This window comes from Aethalodelphis obliquidens, unplaced genomic scaffold, assembly GCF_003676395.1.
Source record: "Aethalodelphis obliquidens isolate GAN/ISIS:26980383/991018 unplaced genomic scaffold, ASM367639v1 scaffold9, whole genome shotgun sequence".
In the NCBI taxonomy this organism is placed as follows: domain Eukaryota; kingdom Metazoa; phylum Chordata; class Mammalia; order Artiodactyla; family Delphinidae; genus Aethalodelphis; species Aethalodelphis obliquidens.
The window spans coordinates 46,153,183-46,175,257 of record NW_020837953.1 but is presented as its reverse complement, the minus strand read 5'-3'; the positions used below and the strand labels follow the sequence as shown (position 1 = coordinate 46,175,257).

The window sequence follows — 22,075 nt, the reverse complement described above, 5'->3', positions numbered from 1 at the left end:
AGTAGTTCCTCAAAAAGGTAAACATAGAATTACCATGTGACCCAGCAATTCCACTGCTAAGTCATACCGAAAAGAATTGAAAGCAGGGACTAAAAAAAAAACAAAAAAAAAAAGAAAGCAGGGACTAAAACAGATATTTGTACACCCAGGTTCATAGAAGCATTACTGACAATAACCGAAAGGTAGAAACCAGCCAAGTGTCTATCAACAAATGAATGGATATATGTGGTATATCTCTAAAATGGAACATTGTTCAGCCATAAAAAGGAATGAAGTATTGACACAGGCTCCAACCTGTATGAACCTTGAAAACATTGCAACAAGTGAAATAAGCCAGATGACTATTGTATGAATCCCCTTATATAAAATATCTCAAATAGGCAAATTTACACCCAGAGACAGAAAATAGAATAAAAGTTACCAGGAGTTAGGGTGGGGGGAGGAGAATGGGGAATTATTGCTTAACGGGTGTAGAATTTGTTTGGGATAATGAAAAACTTCTGGAAATAGATAGTGGTGATGGTTATGAAAGCTTTGGATGTAACTAACGCCAGCCAATTGTACACTTAACAATGGTTAAAATGGTAAATTTCGCTATGTATATTTTGCCACCAAAAAAAAAAAAAAGAAAAAGACTAAGGCGGGCTTCCCTGGTGGCGCAGTGGTTGGGAGTCCGCCTGCCGATGCAGGGGACGTGGGTTCGTGCCCCGGTCCACGAAGATCCCACATGCCGAGGAGCGGCTGGGCCCATGAGCCATGGCCGCTGAGCCTGCGCGTCTGGAGCCTGTGCTCCGCAACGGGGAGGCCACAGCAGTGAAAGGCCCGCGTACCGCAAAACAAAACAAAACAAAACAAACAAAAAAGACTAAGGCATTGTCTTTCACAGTAACTTGTCCATAATAGCATCAGGGGCCCTACAGAAAGATGGAGCGTCTGGGGAAGCTGCCCCCGCTTAGGCACAAGAGTGCCCCCCTCAAGAATGTGCAGTCATGGTGGCAGTCTGGTGGCCAAAAGAGGGGGCCCAAAGGTGACTGTCATTAGTTACAGCTGGTTTCAGAAGTGTTGGCTGTGTGACAGTGATGTTGGAGGGTTTTAATTGCTCCTGAATTAATGTGCTTACTCCTCACCCCTGGGGCGCCTGGGTTTAATTACTGTCTTAGGTCACATATGCAAATGAGTCTGCTACCATTCCTGGTCCCTGTGGATGGCAGCCCTGATTACCAAGCCCTCACACTTTGCAGCAAGATGGGCAGGAAGAAGGCCAGGCTGGCCTCCCCCTAGAGCAGAACTGGATGAAGGTGGTGCCTTGCCGGCCACATTTATGAGCCTAGATAAGCTGACACGTTCAAGGCTGCATCTGGGGAGTCGTTATTACCTGGAGGCACCGAGAGATGAGTTGTCAATGGCAGAGGAGCCCTGGAGGACCTGAACTCCGGAACCCTTGGGGATAGAGGGTTCTTACAAAAAGGAAAGATTTGGAAAGATGTCGGCCTGCAGAAGAGACCGTGGACCAGGGGTGGCCAATTCAAAAGCCGTGGAGGGCTGGGCAGGCCTGTAACTAAGGGAAGCAGGAGGCAGGGGGCTGCCTTCAGAAGAATCCCTGGCAGTCCAGGGGTTAGGACACTGGGCTTTCACTGCTGAGGGCCCAGATTCAATCCCTGGTCGGGGAACTAAAATCCCACATGCCGTGGGGCAACTAAGCCCACTCACTGCAACTACTGAGCCTGAGGGCCACAACTACAGAGAAGTCCTCGCGCCGCAATGAAAGGTCCTGCACGCCACAACTAAGACCCGATGCAGCCAAAAATAAATAAATAAATAAATGTTAAAAAAAAATGGCTTAAAAAAAAAGAAGATGGTGGCCAACCGTTGCCTTCTAGGGATGTGGGCCCAGTGTTGGCAATTTTCCAATCCATTAGAACGCAGAAATTGGAATATTTAAAAAAAAAAAATGTGGGCTTCCCTGGTGGCGCAGTGGTTGAGAGTCCGCCTGCCGATGCAGGGGACACAGGTTCGTGCCCCAGTCCGGGAAGATCCCACATGCCGCGGATCGGCTAGGCCCGTGAGCCATGGCCGCTGAGCCTGCGCTTCCGGAGCCTGTGCTCTGCAACGGGAGAGGCCACAGCAGTGAGAGGCCCGCGTACCAAAAAAAAAAAAAAAAAAATGTATTTATTTATTTTTGGCTGTGTTGGGTCTTCATAGTTGCGCACGGGCTTTCTCTAGTTGCGGCGAGCAGGGGCCGCTCTTCATTGTGGTGCGCGGGCTTCTCATTGCGGTGGCTTCTCTTGTTGCAGAGCATGGGCTTTAGCACGTGGGCTCAGTAGTTCTGGCTCGCGGGCTCTAGAGCACAGGCTCAGTACTTGTGGCGCATGGGCTTAGCTGTTCTGTGGCATGTGGGATCTTCCTGGACCAGGGCTTGAACCTGTGTCCCCTGCATTGGTAGGCGGATTCTTAACCACTGCGCCACCAGGCAAGATTTCTTTTTTTTACAAGGAATCTGTTTTTTAGATTTTGACAACTCATTTGAACTAAAAAAAAAACACTAGGTTGCCTGCGTTTGGGGGGTGGGGGTGGGGATTAGCCGGGAAGGGGCTCAAGGAACTCTTGGGGGTGTTGGAAACGGTCTGTTGTGGTGGTGGTGCTGGTTACCCAGGCGTATATGTGAAAACACATCAAACTGTATACTTAAAAGAGGTGCCTGTTACTGAATGTTAATTATACGTCACTGAGGTTGGTTCAGTGGGTCCCCACACTTCTCCCAGGTTGCTGTGAACTTTCCATTCCAGACTCTGTCCCTTTTTGTTCAGTCATGGCCACAGGTGCTTTATATGCTCTGAAGACCTTCCTCCTCTTTCCCTATGCCCTGTACCTCTTCCTAAGTAAGTGTATCAGCACCTGATGGTTTAATCTATGCTGGGTGGGAGCCTAAGTCGATGTGACCATTTATAATACTCTGTAACAAGCCATGAGGTAGCACTATTGGAGTATTAGCCTGGGCTGCTGCGGCGAGCAGGATCTCCACTGCTGGGAGGAGAGCTGACTGTACACAGAATTCCTAGTCAAGAGCCAGGCTCCTTCCCTGCAGATGGCACAGCTCGCAGCTCTGTGGCCTGAGTTGACTGCCTTCGGACGCCATCTTCCGGCCTCAGCTGCATTCAACAAAAATAAAATTACCAGGGCGGGCGGGTTTGTTTCAGGGGAGCCTGGCATTCTAGGCCTGCCTGGTCATCGCCAGTCCTGCAATCTACCTCCTGTGCTGCAGTGCTTCTCAGGCTGAGCTGCACATTGGAGTCAGCTGGGAAATTTAATACTGAGTCTTTGGTTTCTACTCTGAGGTTCTGATTTACTTGGCCTGGGCAATGGGAGACTTAAAGGCTTCCGAGGTGATTCCAATGTATGGCCAGGTTTGCAGACTACACTGTTTCAACTTTTCAGTTGATTTTTGTTCTGATGTTGCAGGAATCTGGAAGACCACCACAGATAAATAGTAAATATTTTGCGGGAAAGTATTTGTATTATGAGGTTAAAATTTAAAAAGAAAACACATAATGCAAGTCCAGAGACTACTACCAAAGATGTTTACTTTAAAAACACTTTAAGTTCCTGCAGTTGTGATCCAGAGAAATGTTTAACATCATAGCTCATCTTAAAGCCCAAGAGTGGCTTTCTGGAAACTCAGAATTAACGTAGCCTGTCCTGCTTCACACAGGGCCCCCAGGAAGAGGCCAAGGGTCTGCAATTCCTCCTGGCCTACTCCTGCCCATCCGCATCAGGAACATGCTTCGTGCTGTCTCTGCTGGGTCAGAGTTGCCAACCATCCTCCCCAGGGGCTCAGTGTCCCCAGGGCCAGGGAGGCCCCAGCAGCCTTCTTCCGGGTGGAGCAGATCTGAAAGGGCTCCTTGCCCTTTAACCCAAGAGTGATAAATGTGTTTAACTGCCAGTCATTGTTTTAAAATTAAAGTGTCAGGAAATGTTGACATGAAACCAAGTTTAGAGACAGTAATGCTAACTTGCTGCTTTAAAGCTTGGATGAACGAACATTCTAGGGAGACTGTCAGGCCGAGTTCGACTCACTTCCTTGCAGTCAGTTTTTAGATGGAAACCAGTCATACAAAGCTGGGACAAGTGAGTGGCTTTGGCTGTACACAGGAGAGCTGTACCACATTAGGTGAAGAAGGGTTTTGTTATTACTTGGAGATTATGGTTTAAGATGTATGTGTGTGGTTGCCAAGTGCAAAAGGGGTGGTGGCTTTGTGACATGACTCGAGTCCTGCCGTTTAGTCAAATACTAATCTAGGTATTACTGTGAAGCTACTCTGCAGACATAATTAAAACCACTTATCTGCTGACTCTGAACAAGGAATGATCTTGGATGACCCAGGTGGGCCTGAATCAGGTGAAAGGTCTTAGATGTAGGGCTGACCCAAGACAAATTTCACCTGTGTCCTGGTCCCCTCCCTTCTGACTGGCTGCCCCATGGATTGTGGATTAGCTTAGCCACAATCACAGGAGCCAATTCCTTGTGATAAATCCCTTAATATACGTACCTTCTACTGGCTCTGCTTCTTGGGTTAAACCCTGATACAGATGAGCAATAACAACAGTGTCCACTGGGGGGCCTCACCAGGTATTATAACACAATTCAGAGCAACCATAGTATTTCATGTCTCACTGATGCTTAGTCGTTTCTCTAGAATGGTGCTTTCTGCAGTGCTAATGCTTCACACCCGTGGTACCCAACTCAGTGGGCATCAGCCACGTGGAGCCTCTGAGCACTTGAAATCAGGTTAGTGAAAATGAGGAAAGAAATTAAATTAAAAAAATTTTTCTTTCAATTTTTTAGGCCATGCTGTGCAGCATGCAGGATTTTAGTTCCCTGACCAGGGATCGAACCTGTGCCCCCTGCATTTGGGGTGTGGAGTCTTAACCACGGGACCATCAGGGAAGTCCCAAAATTAAATTTTAATGTATCTAAATAGGGTTCTCCAAGACCCTCTGGATGCCCTCCTACTGCCCCAGAGCTACCTCTAACCATTCTTTTACCAGTTTCCCCTAAGGATGGAGAACCTGCCCAGGACGCTCAGCTTCCCTCTGGTTTGGACTCATGGTGTGACCTGGAAGCTGCTGTCCTTGAGGTAACCTGTGAGAGCTCTTTTCTCCCAAATTAACATGTCTGATTCTGAAGTCAGGCCTCCGGTCCGGGCGCTGCCCGAGCTGCTGCGGAAGGGCACAGGCTACCCCATCTCCCACCTCTTCCCAAACCTGCCCTTCCCCAGGGCTTACGTGGCATCCTGCACAAACTCCTCCCCCGCTTCTGTCATGACACAAAGCCTCAGCTCTTGTAGAGGTGCTCCATCAATACTCAAGACGTTAGGACAGACAGACAGACGGACCACTTCATACACACAGAGCATCCCTATGGGTCACTGAGGCCTTTTTATTTTGCACACAAAACCACCGGGGATCTTGCCTGTGGACACCTCGGAGATTACAATGCAGACACACATGGCTCCAGACACTTGGTGGAAGCGAGGTGAGAAAAACAATGATTTGGGCCAATTATATAATTAGAGCTAGGGTTTCCAGCAGGGTTCCAGGTGGTCAAGCTCGGCTTCTGCAGCGGGTCTAAGGAAGCAGTGAGAACGTCACAGGAAGGGGAGAGGGCAGTTAACTATCAGAGGCCCCTCAGAGCATTGGCGGGGGTCTTGAGCTGCCCAGGTGACATCAGGAGCAGGTCTAATTAGCCGACGAGTGACCACAGGGCTCACCCGCCCACAGCTTACTTGGCGAGGGGGTTTCTGAAGTTCCTGCCAGCAAACTTGGCCTTGCTGCCCAGTTCCTCTTCAATTCTTCGGAAGCAGAAAGATAGAGAGACAGGGAGGGAAAGAGAGAAGTCACACCTCAATGCAGTAAGTTTTCCCACCCAGAGAAGTGGTTAAAGACACACTTCCTGCCAGGAAGTTGGGGACTCAACCATCGCCCAGTCTGTCTAACTATTCCCCTAAATTTGAGCTTCTTGGAGATGCCAGGAATAGAAGAGCATTCGGCTCTCTCCGTCCACCCAATCCACCCAACAAGTTGTCCACTGGCCGCCCCTTCGCCTTCCTTCTCTTCCCCCCAATGTTTCTAAAGGACAAAGGAGAAGAAATGGTAGGATTGCTATTTCTTAGAATATTTAAGAAAATGTTTTTTCAATGAAAGGATAACCCAGTTTCTGCAACAAATGGCACAGGGAAATAAGGAGGGAGCACTCATTAGTGTGAACTCTGTTTGGATCCTGATATCAAAAAAAAAAAAGGGGGTATTGATAGTACCACTAATCGTGGGCATCATCATTGTAGAGTGGTTATGTTAAAAAACAAAAATAAGTCTTTATCTGCAAGAAATATATACAAGTGAAATCATAACATGCCTGGAATTCGCTTTAAAATTCTCCAGGAAAAAAAGGTGTAAAGAGACAAAACATGGAGGAATACAGACAGCTGGTGTATCCAGGTAATGGGGAAGGGAGTACATTCTACTGTTCACTGATTTTTTTTTTTTTTTTTTGTGGTACGCGGGCCTCTCACTGTTGTGGCCTCTCCCATTGCGGAGCACAGGCTCCGGACACGCAGGCTCAGCGGCCATGGCTCACGGGCACAGCCGCTCCGCAGCATGTGGGATCTTCCCAGACCGGGGCACGAACCCGCGTCCCCTGCATCGGCAGGCGGACTCTCAACCACTGCGCCACCAGGGAAGCCTCCAGGATAAAGTTTTAAAGATGGGGTATGGGGGGAGGACTTATAAAATGGAAGTTCCTTTTCCCTTCAAGACTGGAATAAAATAACAAAAGGGCAGGTCTCCCTGTGTTTATAGGTGCTTCCCAAGGACACACTGAGACAAAAAGGGGAGGGACCAGAACGTCAGAAGGCGCTGAACACTGAAACCCTGCTGTGTACCCGCTGGCGATTCTTCTTCCTCTCTGTGAGCTCTGGTATCTTTGTCCACAAAACAAGGGTGTAAAATGAGAGCTTCACTAAGGCTTCCCTGTAGCTCCCCAACTTCTGATTCAGTTGTCTAAAGGGGAGCCAGTTCCCTCTCCCACCAGAAGATGGCAGCATCGTGTGGAACAGGCCCCGCTCTGGGCCAACGCTGCCAGGCACCCGACCGCCCCAACCTAACATATCAGGGGCCAGGGCCCCTGCCCCAACCCTTGTACCAGCCCCACAGGGCCAGGGGCTCCTCCTGGAGACCAAGCAAGCCCACACACGCAGCGAAGGTAGCCTCTTTACCTGAGGATCTGATTGTACTTGGCCAAGCGCTCGGATCGGCATGGTGCACCAGTCTTGATCTGGAAGGAGAAAAGAAAGGCCACGGTTGCTTACAGTGGACACTGAATCTTCATGGGCATTTTGGGCAAGGGGAGGGTGCCACGGCAGAGAGCCAGCAATTTCTTAAAGAGGATCCCTGGCCCTAGGAAGGAGGGGATAAAAGGGGCACCCAGGACCCCATTCTCCCCCCTGCCCCCCAAGTCTGTGCTCAGGAAGTTGAGGTCAGAGAGAGAAGCAGGGAGCACCCTTCACCCCATGGAGCTCTTTACCTGCCCAGTGCACAGTCCCACCACCAGGTCGGCGATGAAGGTGTCTTCAGTCTCCCCGGAGCGATGGGACACCATGACGCCCCACCCATTGGACTGAGCCAGCTTGCACCTAGAAGCCAGGGACAAGCAGACAGCATGGCTCCACTGCCTGGGCACTGTGGCCCCTGCTGGCCTCCTGAGGCCATGACTAATCACTCCCGGTGGGGGGCCAGGGGCAGCCCTGAGCTCCCAACTGCTGGGGAAGAGGGTAACCCTCGCCCGACTCTGAAGGGCCCGAGGACCTTTCTCTGCCCTCTAGTCACGTTTGAACTGGGTTCAGTCTCCTCGAGGGAGAGACACGTGTGTCTCCTGACTAACGTCCTCCGTGTGACAGTAAATCAGGAGTGTAGGGCCACCAAGTGGTCAGGATTAGAACACAACCGCCCAACGCCCTGATCCCCTTGGGGCCAAAGCTTACTCTAAAGGCCCCCAGGAGTCCCAGTCAGGAGGCCCCGCCCTCTGTGCAAGGGCACTTACGCCTGCAGGGACTCAGTCACGGAGCCGATCTGGTTCACTTTGAGCAGGAGGCAGTTGCACGACTTCTCGCTCACAGCCTTGGAAATCCGCTTGGGGTTGGTCACGGTGAGGTCGTCCCCCACCACCTGGATTCCCGCGCTGGCAGTGAACTTCTGCCAAGCTTCCCAGTCATCCTGGTCGAAGGGGTCCTCGATGGACACCACTGAGCAGAGCAGGGCAAGGGTGTGTTCCCTCAGCGTGGCCTCCCAGGCTGCTGACCCGCAGCACCTCAGAGCCCCCTCCTGTCCTCCCTCCCGACTCACCTGGCCTCCCAACCCCCTCCCGGGACAGGGACTGCAGTCACGTGCAATCCTGCAACCCCACAGTTGTTAAGTGGGAAACTTGCGGCCCAGGACAGTGAGTTTAGCGCCACTGAGAGTAAAAACAGAGCTGTGGACCCAGAGGGGTAAAGACCGGGCTTCGTGTCCTGGCTCCGCTTCCACCAAGTTACTTAACGTTAAACGCAGGGACTTAGAGACGCTTCCTGGTCTGAACACCTGCTCCACCATTTGCTGTGTCCCTGGGCAAGTTCTAACCCACTCTGTGCCTCTGTGTCCCCTCTCCCATGCGCATCAGGTGACGCAGAGCCTAGGAGCACCCAGTGGTCCTGGCTCTCACGGCTCCTTTCCTCACTGTCAGTGGAGCCAGGACCACGTTTGCTCAGGAGGCTGTTGTGACAGTGACAGGAGGCGATCGCACTGCACCACGGCTGGCCGGCTGCCCGCTCTGCTGCACCAGGCACCCCAGTGAAGGCTCCACCCACTCGCACACCTGCAGCCGCTCCGGGAGCACTCACCTGGGTAGTCCCTGATGAAGGACTTGTACAGGTTGGCCAGCTCGTCGGGTGTGATGTACCTGCTGGGGTCATCGGGTGACTTGAAGTCCAGGTCATACTTGCCCGACCTGAAGAACTCAGAGGCGGCCACATCCATGCCAACGACGACCTTATCGGTGTAGCCCGCCTTCCCGATGGCGTTCTTCAGCAGCTCCAGGGCTGCAAAGAGATGGCGGTGAGAGTTTGGAAACCAGGAGGATGGAGATAAAATTCCCCTTTAACTCTGCCAAATGGGAACCGTAACGGAAGAGGAAGAGGTGCTCTGGCCCCAAGCACCAGTTTCAAAGATTCCAGTTACTCTTTTCTGCTTCGGAGCAAGAAACCATTGGTCAGGGCCACTAGTGCATGGCCAAGTTGGAAATGGACTCTAAGAGGCTTTTTCACTGACAAGTGCTCCCAAATTTAGCACCAAAGAACAGCTGTGCCGGCCAAGATACAGTGACCAGCTGAGATCAGCTGTCCCGCAGAACTGGCTTTAAATAGAGCCAATGCTGAGATCCAAGAGGGAGCCCGCACAGCGAGGCCCCCGCTCCAGCTCTGCTGTCCGGCCCAGGCTCAGGGCCGGCCTCGCTCGGCAGCGCTGCCGGTAGGGAAACTGACAGACACCGGCCCCTGTTCCAGTGTCCCCAAGACCCCCAAGATTCAAACTGCGTGAAGGGCCACTTTTTATAGGTTAAAATAGCCGAACGTCAGCAATTTCGTATGACTGACCCAACGAGCAGGATGGACATTTCCTTCACTAGCCATCCTTGAAGGCAATGAAATATGCTTGGAACCCTACTTGTTCTTCTAAAACAAAAAATTCATCCGTGAATTCTTTTCCTAGGACTTCTGTATTCTCTGCTCAACTCTCACATTTCATCCTGTGCCTAAGGATTCAAAGTTAAATAAAGCCTGTGCAGCATTACGGCAGCTGAATGACCCGAAATGGTTACTGACGGCAGCAGTCCTCATCACAGCCAGCATCCTTGAACACGGAGCAGGTTGCGAACCCTTGCCATCGCTGGGGGAGCAGGGACGACAGCAAGAAAATGAACCGCCTCCCTACCCCACCGTCAGCCCAGTTTAAGCAAATCATCAGGACATTCAGAAGTCGAATTTGTAAGATAATTTCGCGTGATTTGTTTTTTTAAAAAATGAAGCGCTAGCTCCCATGTCTGCAGGGTTTTGCATTTTGCTACTTAATGAACGAACGGTGGAAAGAGCAGCGCCCCTGAGGGCAGGCATGGAAGGCTCGCAGACGCTGGGGGCGGTGCTCAGAAACCCAGGGGCTTCCTCCGGAGCCTCTACCTTCTTTGTTCTCCAGGATGTTGGGAGCAAACCCGCCTTCGTCTCCCACGTTGGTGGCGTCTTTCCCGTATTTCTCCTTGATCACATTCTTCAGGTTGTGGTATACCTCCGCTCCAATGCGCATGGCCTCCCGGAAGTTTTCGGCCCCGACGGGGAGGATCATGAACTCCTGCATGGCCAGCTTGTTGCCAGCGTGAGAGCCCCCATTGATGACGTTGAAAGCCTGTGGGGAGAGACACAAGTACAGCTCCAGGCCCGGGGGTCCCGCGCCTCAGCAGCCCCACGACGCCCAGGTGCATGGCTCCCATGTGGGGCCCGTGCGGCTCTGAAGCCACCAGGTCTCTCTGCACTGCGGTCACTACCACCACAAGTGCACACAACCCGACAAGGCAGTACAATTTTCATCTCCCATCGACAACTAAGGAGATGGGTGCAGGGCGGCTGAGTCACCTGCTCAGGGTCACTCTTAGCTGGCGGCGGCGGCAGAGTTATTTGCAGCCGAGACCCCCAGAGCCTGCTCCTACCCGTGTGGAGAGTCACATGTGGATGAGGTCAAGAGGCGGGAGGTCTCGGGACCCCATGAGAAAGCGAACACTCGCCACTCACCGGAACTGGCAGGATGACCTCGGCATTGCCAGCCAAGTCGGCAATGTGGCGGTACAGGGGCACCCCCTTCTCAGCGGCGCCAGCCTTGCACACAGCCAGGGACACGCCCAGGATGGCGTTCGCACCAAACTTGGCTAGAACAGAACAGGTTACGTTAAGGGATTTCTTACTCACCAGCCTTCCTCCTGCTGGCCGCCCCCACCTGCACCACTGTGTGCACCCTGGATTGTATTCGGAACCTTTTCCTTTCTAGCTCCTTTGCATATTCACACCAGAAATGCAATAGCCTTCCACATAGGCTGCTTTTTCCCCCAAAGAGAAAGCCCTTTCTTTGGTCCATGGGACTCTGGAAAATCCCACAGATTGCTCGATTATATAAAGCACGAGCCTCTTCTGAGTAAGCCTGCATGCCTGCTGCTGTCGGCTGGCTATGCTCCTGATATTCAAAAACGTGCTTTATTAGAGTTAGGGGAGGACCACAGACAGTTACGTAATTCATCGTTAGGGACGACAGGACTTCTCCCCAAAGGACTTCAAGGGTCTTCAGGAGAAGCCGCAACCTCCCTGGCAAAGACCCCACCTCAGGCCACTCACATTTATTTTCCGTGCCATCCATCTCTATCATCAGCTTGTCGATCTTCTGCTGCTCCACGACGCTCAGTTTCTACAGGGAGAGCGAGGATAAGCTGCTTGGGAGGGAGTGGGGTCTCTACCTGCATGCCCTGTGCCCTCCTGTCCCAGAGCCATCAACCCTGGGAACCGTGCCCTGGGAACCGTGCAAAGCCCAGATCAGTTCTGTGTTATCCATGCGTCTGGCAGGCAAAAATGGGGGGAATGCCAAGAGAAAACGGGGAAGCAGAACAATGCCCTTCACTTGCTTTAAGAGCATCAGGCACTTCTCCAAGCACGAGGGATCCGACAATGCATGGTCCTCATGTCGTGAAGGGGAGTCTACCGAGGGAGTCCGAGGTCACGTTACACACGAGGCAGAATTGTCTGGTTCATGCTAAAGAAGGAATTACTCCAAAGCAGTGTGACTTTTGGGGCAGCAAATAACAGAATTCATTGTTCTTTACCATCAAAGTCAGTTTCTGCCGTCACTCGGCTGCCCTCAGTGACAGCAAACTCCATCATCTGATGGGAGATACGAGTTTTGTATGCAGTCCACCATCATTTAGCATGATGTCTGACGACTGATGAAAATGACTGTTTTTGGCGAGAGTATAAATAAAACTAGTGCCTTAAAAACTGGCTCAAAGTAATGTAATAAAAGTCGGCATTACTTTAAAAACTCCGTAAGTGAATGATACCAGCATATTATTTATAATGTTTCTTATATAAAAGCTAAAATATGAAAGAAAACCAGGATCTGTAAGTCCATCATGCCACGTTAACAATTTGGCATCTTTGGCTTTCGTGACAAGGCATCTTTGGGTAAAGTTAGAAGCCACCCCAGCAGATGGCTTGAGGCCAACCCTCACCAAGAGTTAGACTGAAGTTTGTCTCCCCCAAGTAAAGAAAAATGTCCCGGAAAGCCCTGCTCACTGTCAGGCCAGGTGAGGGCGCTGAGGCACAAAGAACAGCGGCATGTGGAGGGCCCCAGGAGGCCGGGACGAAGGTGTGCGCGGCAGGGCAGCGCTGAAAACCTCCGCCTGGGGACGATTACAGCCAGCCATGTGGGCCAGGCCACAGCAGGCAAGCTGGGGAGAGGATCAGCAGAGGAGCCGCTTGCCACCTGCGTGCAGGGTGGAGCCAGGAGAGGGGCCCTACCAAGGAGGACACACAGGCCGAGGCTGGGTTTGGACCCGAGAAAGGGCCATAGCTACGGAGAGCGGGGCTGGAGGGAGGATAAACGAGACCAAGCTGCAGAGTAGGTTGGGCTGTGGGATCCCCAGACCCACTTCACCTACAGCAGCTCCGCTTTTATCTGTTTGACACATTGAGGCTCCAGGTAGGAATTTATATAACGGAAGTTCTGCTGTTTAAAAACACAGTAAATAATTCCACAGTTCACGAAAAATGAGTCAGTCGCCACGGATACATTTAACGCCCCTGAGAGCCGCTCTTAAAATCTGGATCTTAACTCCTCGAAGGTCAAGATGGTTGTGGGGAAACATCAAGGCTCTAAGAGCCTCCCGTCCCTCAGATCCAATTCCATGCGCTGTTAGCCATGGACACATGGACAGGCAGAGGGTGGGTTAGGAAAGGCGAAGTTATTCGCATGCACGACAGGGAATCCAACCGGCTTCTTTAGCTCTCAGAATAAGCTCTCCGTGAACAGAAAAGCCTCCTGGGCTGGCCTGGGAGGCGCTCTGATAGCATTAACATACATTAGTTATCAGGAGGCAGGTCCTACCTTGCTAACCAGGGCAGGCGCAATAGTTTTATTGATGTGCTCAACAGCCTTTGAGACACCTAGAAGGAATAATCAAATCAAATTACCGACATTAATGAAAGACAGGCTTGAGCAGCATTGCTGGAGAGAACCACTCACCACGTTAACCCAGATATTCAGAGCCCACCAAAGACCTTCAATGGGACCTCCTTCAAATCCCCAGCGCCCTCTCCCCCTGGAATTGGAGGGCTTTCTGGCCCAGTCTGAGTGCTCTTACCTAGGACCCCCAAGGGTTAGAGCCGCACACAGAGCAACCATCCAGAATGTCTGAAGGGAGGTTAGTTGGCAAGACCATGCACTGGGCAGGCCAGCTGCAGAGACTAAAGGACGCCCAATGTATGTATTACCTGTGTGCACAGGGCTGGTGCCAGGAACTCGTTAATATACTTAACGGGTCTGGAGACACCTGACCAGTAGAGATGGGCAGAGAAGGAAAAAAGAAAGACTGAGAAGAGAACAGGCTGGGAAGGAGGCTGAGTGAGAGAAAGAGAGGAAACAGGAAGACAGGGGAAACAGGAAGACAGGGACCATGCATTTGTCCTCATCACAGTCAGGGCACAGCGCTGTCCTGCTGCTGTAGGCACGTACCGCCTGGGCTGCAAGGCCCCTGGGGAGAGCTCTCTGCACAAGCTGCCTCCCTACAGCGGGCCGCTGGGACCCTGGCCCAGTGCCCCCAGCCCCACCTCGCCCTCGCCCCCTCCTCTGCAGTGTTTTTGGACTCTTTCCTAATCGCCCTCCCTGGAGAGTTGGCAGCACACGTGCCCTCCACCTGTCTACACGTGTGGCCCTTCGGAGGGCCACAAACCATGAACTGTCGTGATGTTTTTGCTTCCTCTCCAGAACCAATTCCCGTCCCCGTTGAGAATGCACGGTCTAGCCCTATCTGCTTTTCTGGAGTTTGGCCACACAGGTTCTATCTACAGAAAGGTGAGCACTGCCAACACAGTTTCCAGCCTGTCTGCATACAGCCCAGCGCAGGCTGGCTCTGCCAAAGAGACCGAAAGACAACGACAGCCCATCAATGGTGAGCTATCAGCCAGGCCTTCGGGAGCTCTTCTCCTCCGCGACTAGACCCTTGAAGAGGCCTGATGGCCCGGAAGGCCCTCAGAGCCCTCCCGGAGGATGCAAGGCTGCCCCTTAGTACTAGATAACTTGTCCTCTTCTTCTCCCACATCCCCTGACCCAACCAGGAGTTCTTCACAGACTGGAGACAAACCGCAGCAGAAGTAAGTGTTACGGCACCTGCCCTGAGCTATGGGGTCAGGGGTGCTGGGACCCATCAGCCCGCTCTCCCCTCTCCTCCACGTGCGGCGCCCATACTCGCTGCCCACACTCTGGGCCGAGTCAGAGGTCTGCTACCCTCAAACACAAGCCGCGGGGAGCGGGAGGGAGGCTGTGGCTGCCGGGAGGCCGGCCTGGGTTCGGCCCTTACCTTTGCCCATGTAGCGCGTCTTGTCATTGTCCCGGAGCTCCAGGGCCTCGTAGATACCAGTTGAGGCGCCACTGGGCACAGCAGCTCTGAAGAGACCTGGATGTTGAGAGAGGGAGGGCAAGAAATAGTTAATGACTAAGAAATAGCTCCCGCCCTCGCCCAAGTCCCTCCCCGCTCACTGAGGGAGCTGCCCTTAGGAAACAGTTACTTCCTCCCAACGATGGGAGGACTCAGACAGGCTGCTTCTCCTGCCTGTCATGTTTTTATGATTCTGCACTGCAGACACTAGAGCATAGCTGATGAATTTCTCTAAAGAAAAAGGTCTAGAGCAGAGCTTCTCAGATTTTAACGTGCACACATATCACCTGTGGGTTAAAGTGCAGATTCCAAAACAAATGGGAGGTCTGAGCCCATACCTCTCAAAGCTCCCCACGGGTGCCCCGGAGCTGGGCCGTGGACCACCCCCAGCAGCGTGGCCTAAAAGAAATACAGTGCAGGCCACCTATGGGATTTAAGCTTGTCTAGCAGCTAGTAATCCATGAAAACACTGGGCTATTTTAGACAGTCCAGCTCTAGAGCACCGTGGCCAAGCTTCCCTTAGACAAGTGAGATCAGGTTGCCAGCTTTCAAGCCTTGAAAGCGCTGGCTCAAGAGGAATCTACAGCTCATCTGCCTCAGCTTAAGGAGCAATAAATGCTATATGGGGCTTCTCTGCATAACAGGAAACCAGAAAACAGGACAGACTGGAAGAGGAAAGGAATAAGCACAACAACACTAGAACCCAGTCAAGCACGCACTGCGCAGTCCTGCAGATACAGAAACCAGCTGCCTGGCTAAGCCGAGACTGTGGAGCAGAAAAGCGGCAAATCTTCTTGGAGAAGGACAGACAATGCCAAGAAAGGCACCGCAGAAATCCGGTTACACGGGGCAGGAGGGTTAGGGGAGCAGGAAGTGCAGGCAGCCTCTTGAATCTCCTTGAAACCGTTAGGGATTTCCCCATCTGAGGTATGCCGAGAACTGGGGGGTGTGGGAGATGTGAAGGCAACGAACTAAGAGGAAAAACCCAACCAAGCATCGCAGTCATACTTGGTTGCATGCCTGTGCCACCGCACTGACTGTGTGACCAGCAGGACACACGTTCTTCTCGACACAGGCCCTGGCTTTCTCTGTACCCATCAGGCGCTGGGCCGGGTGAAGAAATGAGGAAAGCAAGAGTGACCCTAAGGTCAACTGTGGACTTTGGGTGATGATGTGTCAACACACGTTCGACTGTAACAAAGGTACCGCTCTGGTGGGGATGGTGATAGTGGAGACAGGGGGTAGACAGGAATGCTCTGTACTTTCCACTCAATTCTGCTGTGAACCTAAAACTGGTCTAAAAAATAAATTCTAAGAACGAAAGAAGTGATGAAAGGTTCTTAACAAATTTATGACTTCCTGGTTTTTTTTCTTTTCTTAAAAGGATTAAGACACATAAGAGAAAGTTCCATTCATTTCAATGTCAAAAGACATTAATTTTAGTCATTTTAAAGAGTTTCAAAGAAAATTCCCCCTCCCAACAATCTTCTAGTGTCCTGGGTCTTTTTTCGTCGTTCAAAGTCCATTAATTTCCAAGTGGAAAGTTCCACTCTCTGACTAAGTGTGCCAGTTTCATAAGCTGAAAGGAAATTCTCGCCATCTTCTGAGAACACACGGCATTTGCCACAAGGCACATGCCCAGAAGGAATCGTGTTCTGAGGGCACCCCGACAGTAACCAAAGGCGGACTCCTGCCCTGTGAACGTCGACTCGAGGGGCCTTCACTTTCTGGGCAAGGGGGAAGGGAGGACAGGAAGGGAAGGGTTCCACAGCCAGGCCTGTGATTCAGACCATGACTCAGCTCTGACTGGCAGGTCTGTGCTCAGCACCTCTGAGTGATTCTGCCTGAAGCTCCTTTTCCAACTTCAACCATTGAGAAAGCAGCTGAGACATTGCTGGAGGTAATGCAGGGCTAGGGAAGCACTAGATTTTCTTAAAGTAAAAAAGAAAAATGGGGGAGCTTTTAAGGGTTCCCATTCTATTCTTTTCTCACGTGGGCAAATTCTTCCTACAGGGACTTACAGCCAGGTAAAAATATGAGCCTCTGGAATGTTCCAACACCCCAAAGTAAAAACTGTCCTGGATCCTCTAAGAGTGATTTCTGGAAACGCAGATAAGAACGCTATATATACCCTTGTAGTCCCCTAATCTCTTTCCTTTACAAGGAAGAAAGATCCATCCTATCTTGCCGTATCTACGTATTTGGTCATAGCAAGCTGTGAAGCAAACTAGTGATAGGCCCTTTTAGGGACAAGGTTATCACATTACTTCCCCACCTCACTGACCTAGCAGCCAACCTGTGTTCTGCTCTACGTACCAAGAAGCACCGAGACAAGGACCTCTTGCCTTAAAACCCTCCCAACCTTCCCCCAGTGGGGAACCACAGCCTCCCAGCATGTGCAGACCAGAAAGAAAGGCTTTTACCGTAACAGATGTTTTCTCGCCTAAGGCTCTGTCATTTGAAGTTTTAAAAAATGGAGCGTGGTGCTAGGGTCTATATAAACAAAGGTGGCCCATACCTTTTGAGGTGTAGAGATCAACCTCAACGGTGGGATTCCCACGAGAGTCGAAGATCTCTCTGGCGTGGATCTTGAGGACAGACATGGTGAATTTCTGTGGGGAAGCACAGTCCATATTTTCCATAAACCATAATGCAGTCTCAACTCATTATGCAAGGGGTCACTTCTGAGGATCCCTAGACTAGAAAGACTGCATAAACTAAAAACTGCATGTAGGAAGGCTGACTGGAGTGGGAGAAAATGCCTGCTGGAGAGCACTGGGAATTGTTCCTAAAAAGTAGGTAGGGGCAGCTCTGCAAGGCCCTAGTTCAGGTCTTGTCCTACTGGCAAAGAAAGTCCGGCAGTGCGCGTGCTGGCGGGCAAGGTTCACACGTTGATGGCGTGCAGAGTGCCTGAAGAGGAGAGTCTGAAACCGGCTGTCATTAGTTACCAACGAGGGTAGGTGCGGGGCCATGGGAAAGGGACCAAATCAGGACCAAGGGGACGTGAGGGCCACAAGCAAAACCATCTAAGATTAAAAAAAAAAAAAGGGGCGGGGGTGACCAGGAGGAAAATCTGGTTTGTAGGGGAACAGTGAATTAAAAGTTGGGAACACAGTTCATCAAGTAAAACCTGAGGTAGCAGGAGAATGCTCAATTGGTCGATGTTGGATAATCAGTTAGAAATTCTGAGTTTGGAGGCCAGGAATGAGCTCCTTGGTCTATGTGCTGTGATCTTTGCCAATTTCTGAGCCTTTCAAACCTCAGAGTATTTGGGTCTTCAGCAAGACAGGGCAAACAAATAACATAATCTAGTCAGTGTTGCTTTCAATAGGCATTTCACCCCATTTAAAAAACTTAATTATGAAATGTCGTGATCTGTAACTAGAGAAAGGATTCTATCTTTGAGCACCAGGATACGCCAAGGGAAGCGCTTTCCTTTGAAAACACCTTTAGAAAAAAGGGGAGGGGGGTGGTTTGCAGCTACAGAGAACAAATATCAAGAGCTCAAAGAAAGCCCCTTTCTTGCTTTTTTCCCCCAGAGGCTCTCCAAGGAACAACAGAATTGAACAACTTGTAGGACTGAAGTGGAGGGGAGGAACCAAATCAGCGTTTGGAAGCCATTATCTAGCTGGGCTCCTCTCCATTATCTTCTCTGGAATGTTCTGAAGCAGCAGATGGCATCTTTTTAAGTTTCAAAATTAGATACTGAAGTCACTTCTGTGGCTTTGTTTTTTCTTTGTAACAATGGAGTTTTACTCATTAGCCAATAAAAAGGTATCTAGTTTTTATCTCAAAAAGGCAAATTTGTTCAAAATCTTTTAGTTTTAAAATTTTAGTTAACTTTGAGTTTTGGTAAATCATATACCCGTGTGTAACAATGACCACCCCAAAAAAGTCCCCAGAGGCCATTTCCAGTCATTGCTCCCCCCTGCATCCCCCATGCCATCACTGATTTACTTCACAGATTTTAGATGCACTTTTAAGCACATCTTCATTACACTTCCTCATCATACAGTTGTAAGATTTCATTTCTGGTTTGATTTTAGTGATATAAAACAAGGCAGTCGACTGACTTCACGATGTGAAAATAAAATTCAACTTATCTTGAAATTAGATAGAAAAACTTTTCTCCGAAGTCATTAAAATGCAGGGAGCACAGGCAGGGCGGAAGATGGGTCTGACTAGGAGCCTGCACAGCCTTTTATCTGCCTGAACTGAAGCCCAGACCAGGGGCAGCACGAGCACACCGGGCAGCCGGGGCCTAGGTGTGCCCCGGAAGCAGGTCAACCGGCTGCCCACACCGCCCAGGAGAAAGAGACCACATTGCAGAGGAAGCAGCGAACAGGAAATTTTCTTAAAGTGCATCCTTTTAATGTCAGATCAGGGGCCGATTGTTGGTGGCCAGCCCAGGGAGCAGGGAGCGCCTCGTGCCCGACTTGGGCGAGGTCGCCTGCAGGGCTTCCAATGACCCCCCGGCTCGCCTGCAGTCCCCTCCAGATCAAGTGCCTTCTGAAGGCAGATCAGTCCCTGCTCATTCCGGAGCAGCAAAGGTATGGACACTCAGGCGCCAGGCCGAGGGCCACCAGCGGGAGGCACGGGCGCGGGGGTGGGGTGGGCTGCAGCTTCCCGGCATCTCTCCTTTTCCGGCCCCCTTTCTCCATTTTCGGAAGGGCCTGGCTTTAATTAGCACGCGGGTTAGGCCTGGAGCGCTCGCCAAACCTTCCACCCTCACCGCCTGCTGTCCTGGTGACCGCGTGTTCTACCTCTAACCTCCCGGGACAGTGACGCGGCCCCGTACTCGTAATCACAGGCTGAGCTGCACCTTCCCCTCAGGAGAAACCGGGCGCCGCGCCCCCGCCTCGGGCCGCAACTCTGACCCGGGGAGGCCGCTCGCGCGCGCCAACCCGCCCCTTCCCCGCCGAACCCCCGGGCACGCCGTCTGAGGCGCAGGAGCGCCCGCGGACCCGGGGCACCCACGCGCCGCCTGCCCGGGCGCTTGCTCGGCAGCCCTTCCTTGAGTTCTCACCCGGCCGCCTGAGGTCGCCGCACGAGAGAGAAGCAGAGGGTGCTGCGAACACCGAGGGCAAGCGTTAAGGCGCAAGGTCCAGACGTTCCAAGTACCGCGAGCTCCTCTCCGCTCCGCCGGCCTGGACTTCCTGCCCAGCTCGAGGGGACCCCGCCCACTTCCCGCCCCTCAAGCCCACCCCCTCCGCGCTGCCTCGCCATTGGCCCGGCGCGCCGTCACTCGGGCCCTCGCCTCCGAGGGAGGGGTGGGACTGCGGGCGCCGGGAACTGGAAGAGGGGGCGACGTCCCGGGGAGTTGGGGTGGGGTCGGGCTGGGCGTCCCAACTACCCCGCGGCTATGTGGGGATGCGGGCGAGCCCCCGTCCGCCTTCGCTCCCGCCCGCCGCGCTGGGATCCGCGGCTGAGCCGAGTCTGTGGCGCCGGGGCCCGGGGGGAGGGGCGGGGCGGCGCGGCCGGCATGAGGGCTCGGGGCTCCGTCACGTACTCCGAGTCCCGCACGCACGCCGCGTCGCCCCGGCGCCGCACGTCCGGCCCACGACCTTGGTGACGACCTTCGCGGCCCGCCCTTCCCGGCCGCCTCACCCGTCGCCCCGCAGCGCGGTGCCGGAGACCCCGGCGGCCTGGACAGTTGGCGGCCGCGCGCCCGGACCCGGCTCCCGGGCCGCGGGGTGGCGAGGCCGGCCACGTGTGCCCACCCGCGCCTGCGCCCTGCGCGCCCGACAGCCCGCCAAGGTGACCCGGTCCCTTTGTCCTTGCGTCGGTCACACAGGAGTTATTAGGCCAAGAGCCGAAAGGATGTTCGCTTTCCCTTAATTACAGCTAATACTTTTTGAGCGCTTCCTACGTGGCAGGCATTCCACGTGAGTGCCCAGGGTTAGTTCATTCTTCGGCTCTTGTTTATGTTGGATCTTGAAAGTAAGCTTCTATACCTCCCTTTCCCATACACGTGAACCATACTTGTACTGATTTGGGAATGGAATTTCACACAGACTCGGGGAATTTCTCAAAGTTCAAAACAGGTAATATTCCAGAGTAGTCTGACAAATGAAAAACAGGCACGAGTGGGTGCAGTTATTTTCCCCTTCTGATGAAGAAAGAACCGATACCATTTCAAATCAGTTCTGCAGCACATCTCCCCCCGACCCCGCAACACACACTCAAGGGAGGGCTTCGTTTTATGATAGAGTTATTTTTGTATTTTCTTAGTGCTCCTCTTGGTCTGTAAGTCTGAGAGCTAAAACAATGTCATTCATCTCCATACTTAACCCATTGCCTTGCATGGAGAGATTCGAGTGTATATTTGATTTTAATTATTATTTCTTCTGGTCAGCTGCAAAAACTGCTTTTATTCCTTAATTCCTCGCCTTGGGTAAAGCTGAAGACCTATTGAGTCCACTGTGTTTGTTTTCCATTGACTAAGAAGAAAGAACTTTAGGATTAAGTTCAGCAAAAAAACAAGGAAATTGTAAAATGTTTCCTAAAGAATTACGTGAATTTTGCAAGCAGGGTTTGTGGTTTCCCCAGCAATACACTGGTGTTTCAGACTCCTTAAGACCAAGATCCCAGCCCCATGACCCAGCAGCTAAATCAACAGCCACTATCTCCTAAACCTTAAGAACTCAACAGAAATCAGACACTTAGAGCTCTTATTTTCAGAGCAATTCTAAGGTGTGGCCCTGAAAGGGCTCCAAAACAATCTCTTTCATTTTATGTTAAAATGGTTAGAGAGATAAAGATAGAAAGACATGGCTCTTATAACGGGTTTCTGGCCACAACCAGTGATTCCTAGCAGGAAATCAGATGTAGAACATGATCTCAGACTGCTGCTGTTGCAAGATTCTTGGAGGCCACAGCACAGTGTTCTGAGCCAGCACTTCGACCTCAAATTGTAGCTCAACTGTTAATGAGATGTGCTCTCAGATCCTTTCCAAAATCCGCAAGCTGCCAAATGCCCTGGCTGTCTCCACAGCTCCTGAGGCTTTGCTAGCAGGCTGTGGGACTCCTGTGTGCCTTCAGTCCAGTGCAGCGGCATTTACCTTGTTATAGGCATTTAGTTGACAGTATGCTCATTGAGCAGTTTTAGTGCAGTGGCATACCAAAGGCTGGTGGGCAGGGAGGGGAAACATGTGTGCAAGGCTATTATCAGAAGACCACACTGCAGGTAGGGCCTGCATGACATATGCAGGGGGACATCAGAATTGAGGGAAGATGAATCTGCAGCAGCCTATGACCCACCTGGATTACTGATTCTATCTGTGGTCTGCGTACCCCTGGTTGAAA

The 22,075-nt window shown here is 51.8% G+C and overlaps 1 protein-coding gene across 1 annotated transcript; it reads right to left on the bottom strand.

The window, feature by feature from the left end:
• Positions 1–5,413: 5,413 nt before the first annotated feature.
• Positions 5,414–19,929, bottom strand: ENO1 (enolase 1). Its single transcript, XM_027110297.1, has 12 exons — positions 19,797–19,929; positions 17,289–17,382; positions 14,693–14,788; positions 13,222–13,280; positions 11,460–11,529; positions 10,866–10,999; positions 10,260–10,482; positions 8,931–9,128; positions 8,096–8,297; positions 7,580–7,688; positions 7,272–7,330; positions 5,414–5,849 (listed from the first exon to the last, which is right to left on the bottom strand). Exons 2-12 carry the CDS (start codon positions 17,371–17,373, stop codon positions 5,780–5,782), a joined length of 1,305 nt encoding a protein of 434 aa, XP_026966098.1. The 5' UTR covers positions 17,374–17,382; positions 19,797–19,929; the 3' UTR covers positions 5,414–5,779.
• Positions 19,930–22,075: the final 2,146 nt, after the last annotated feature.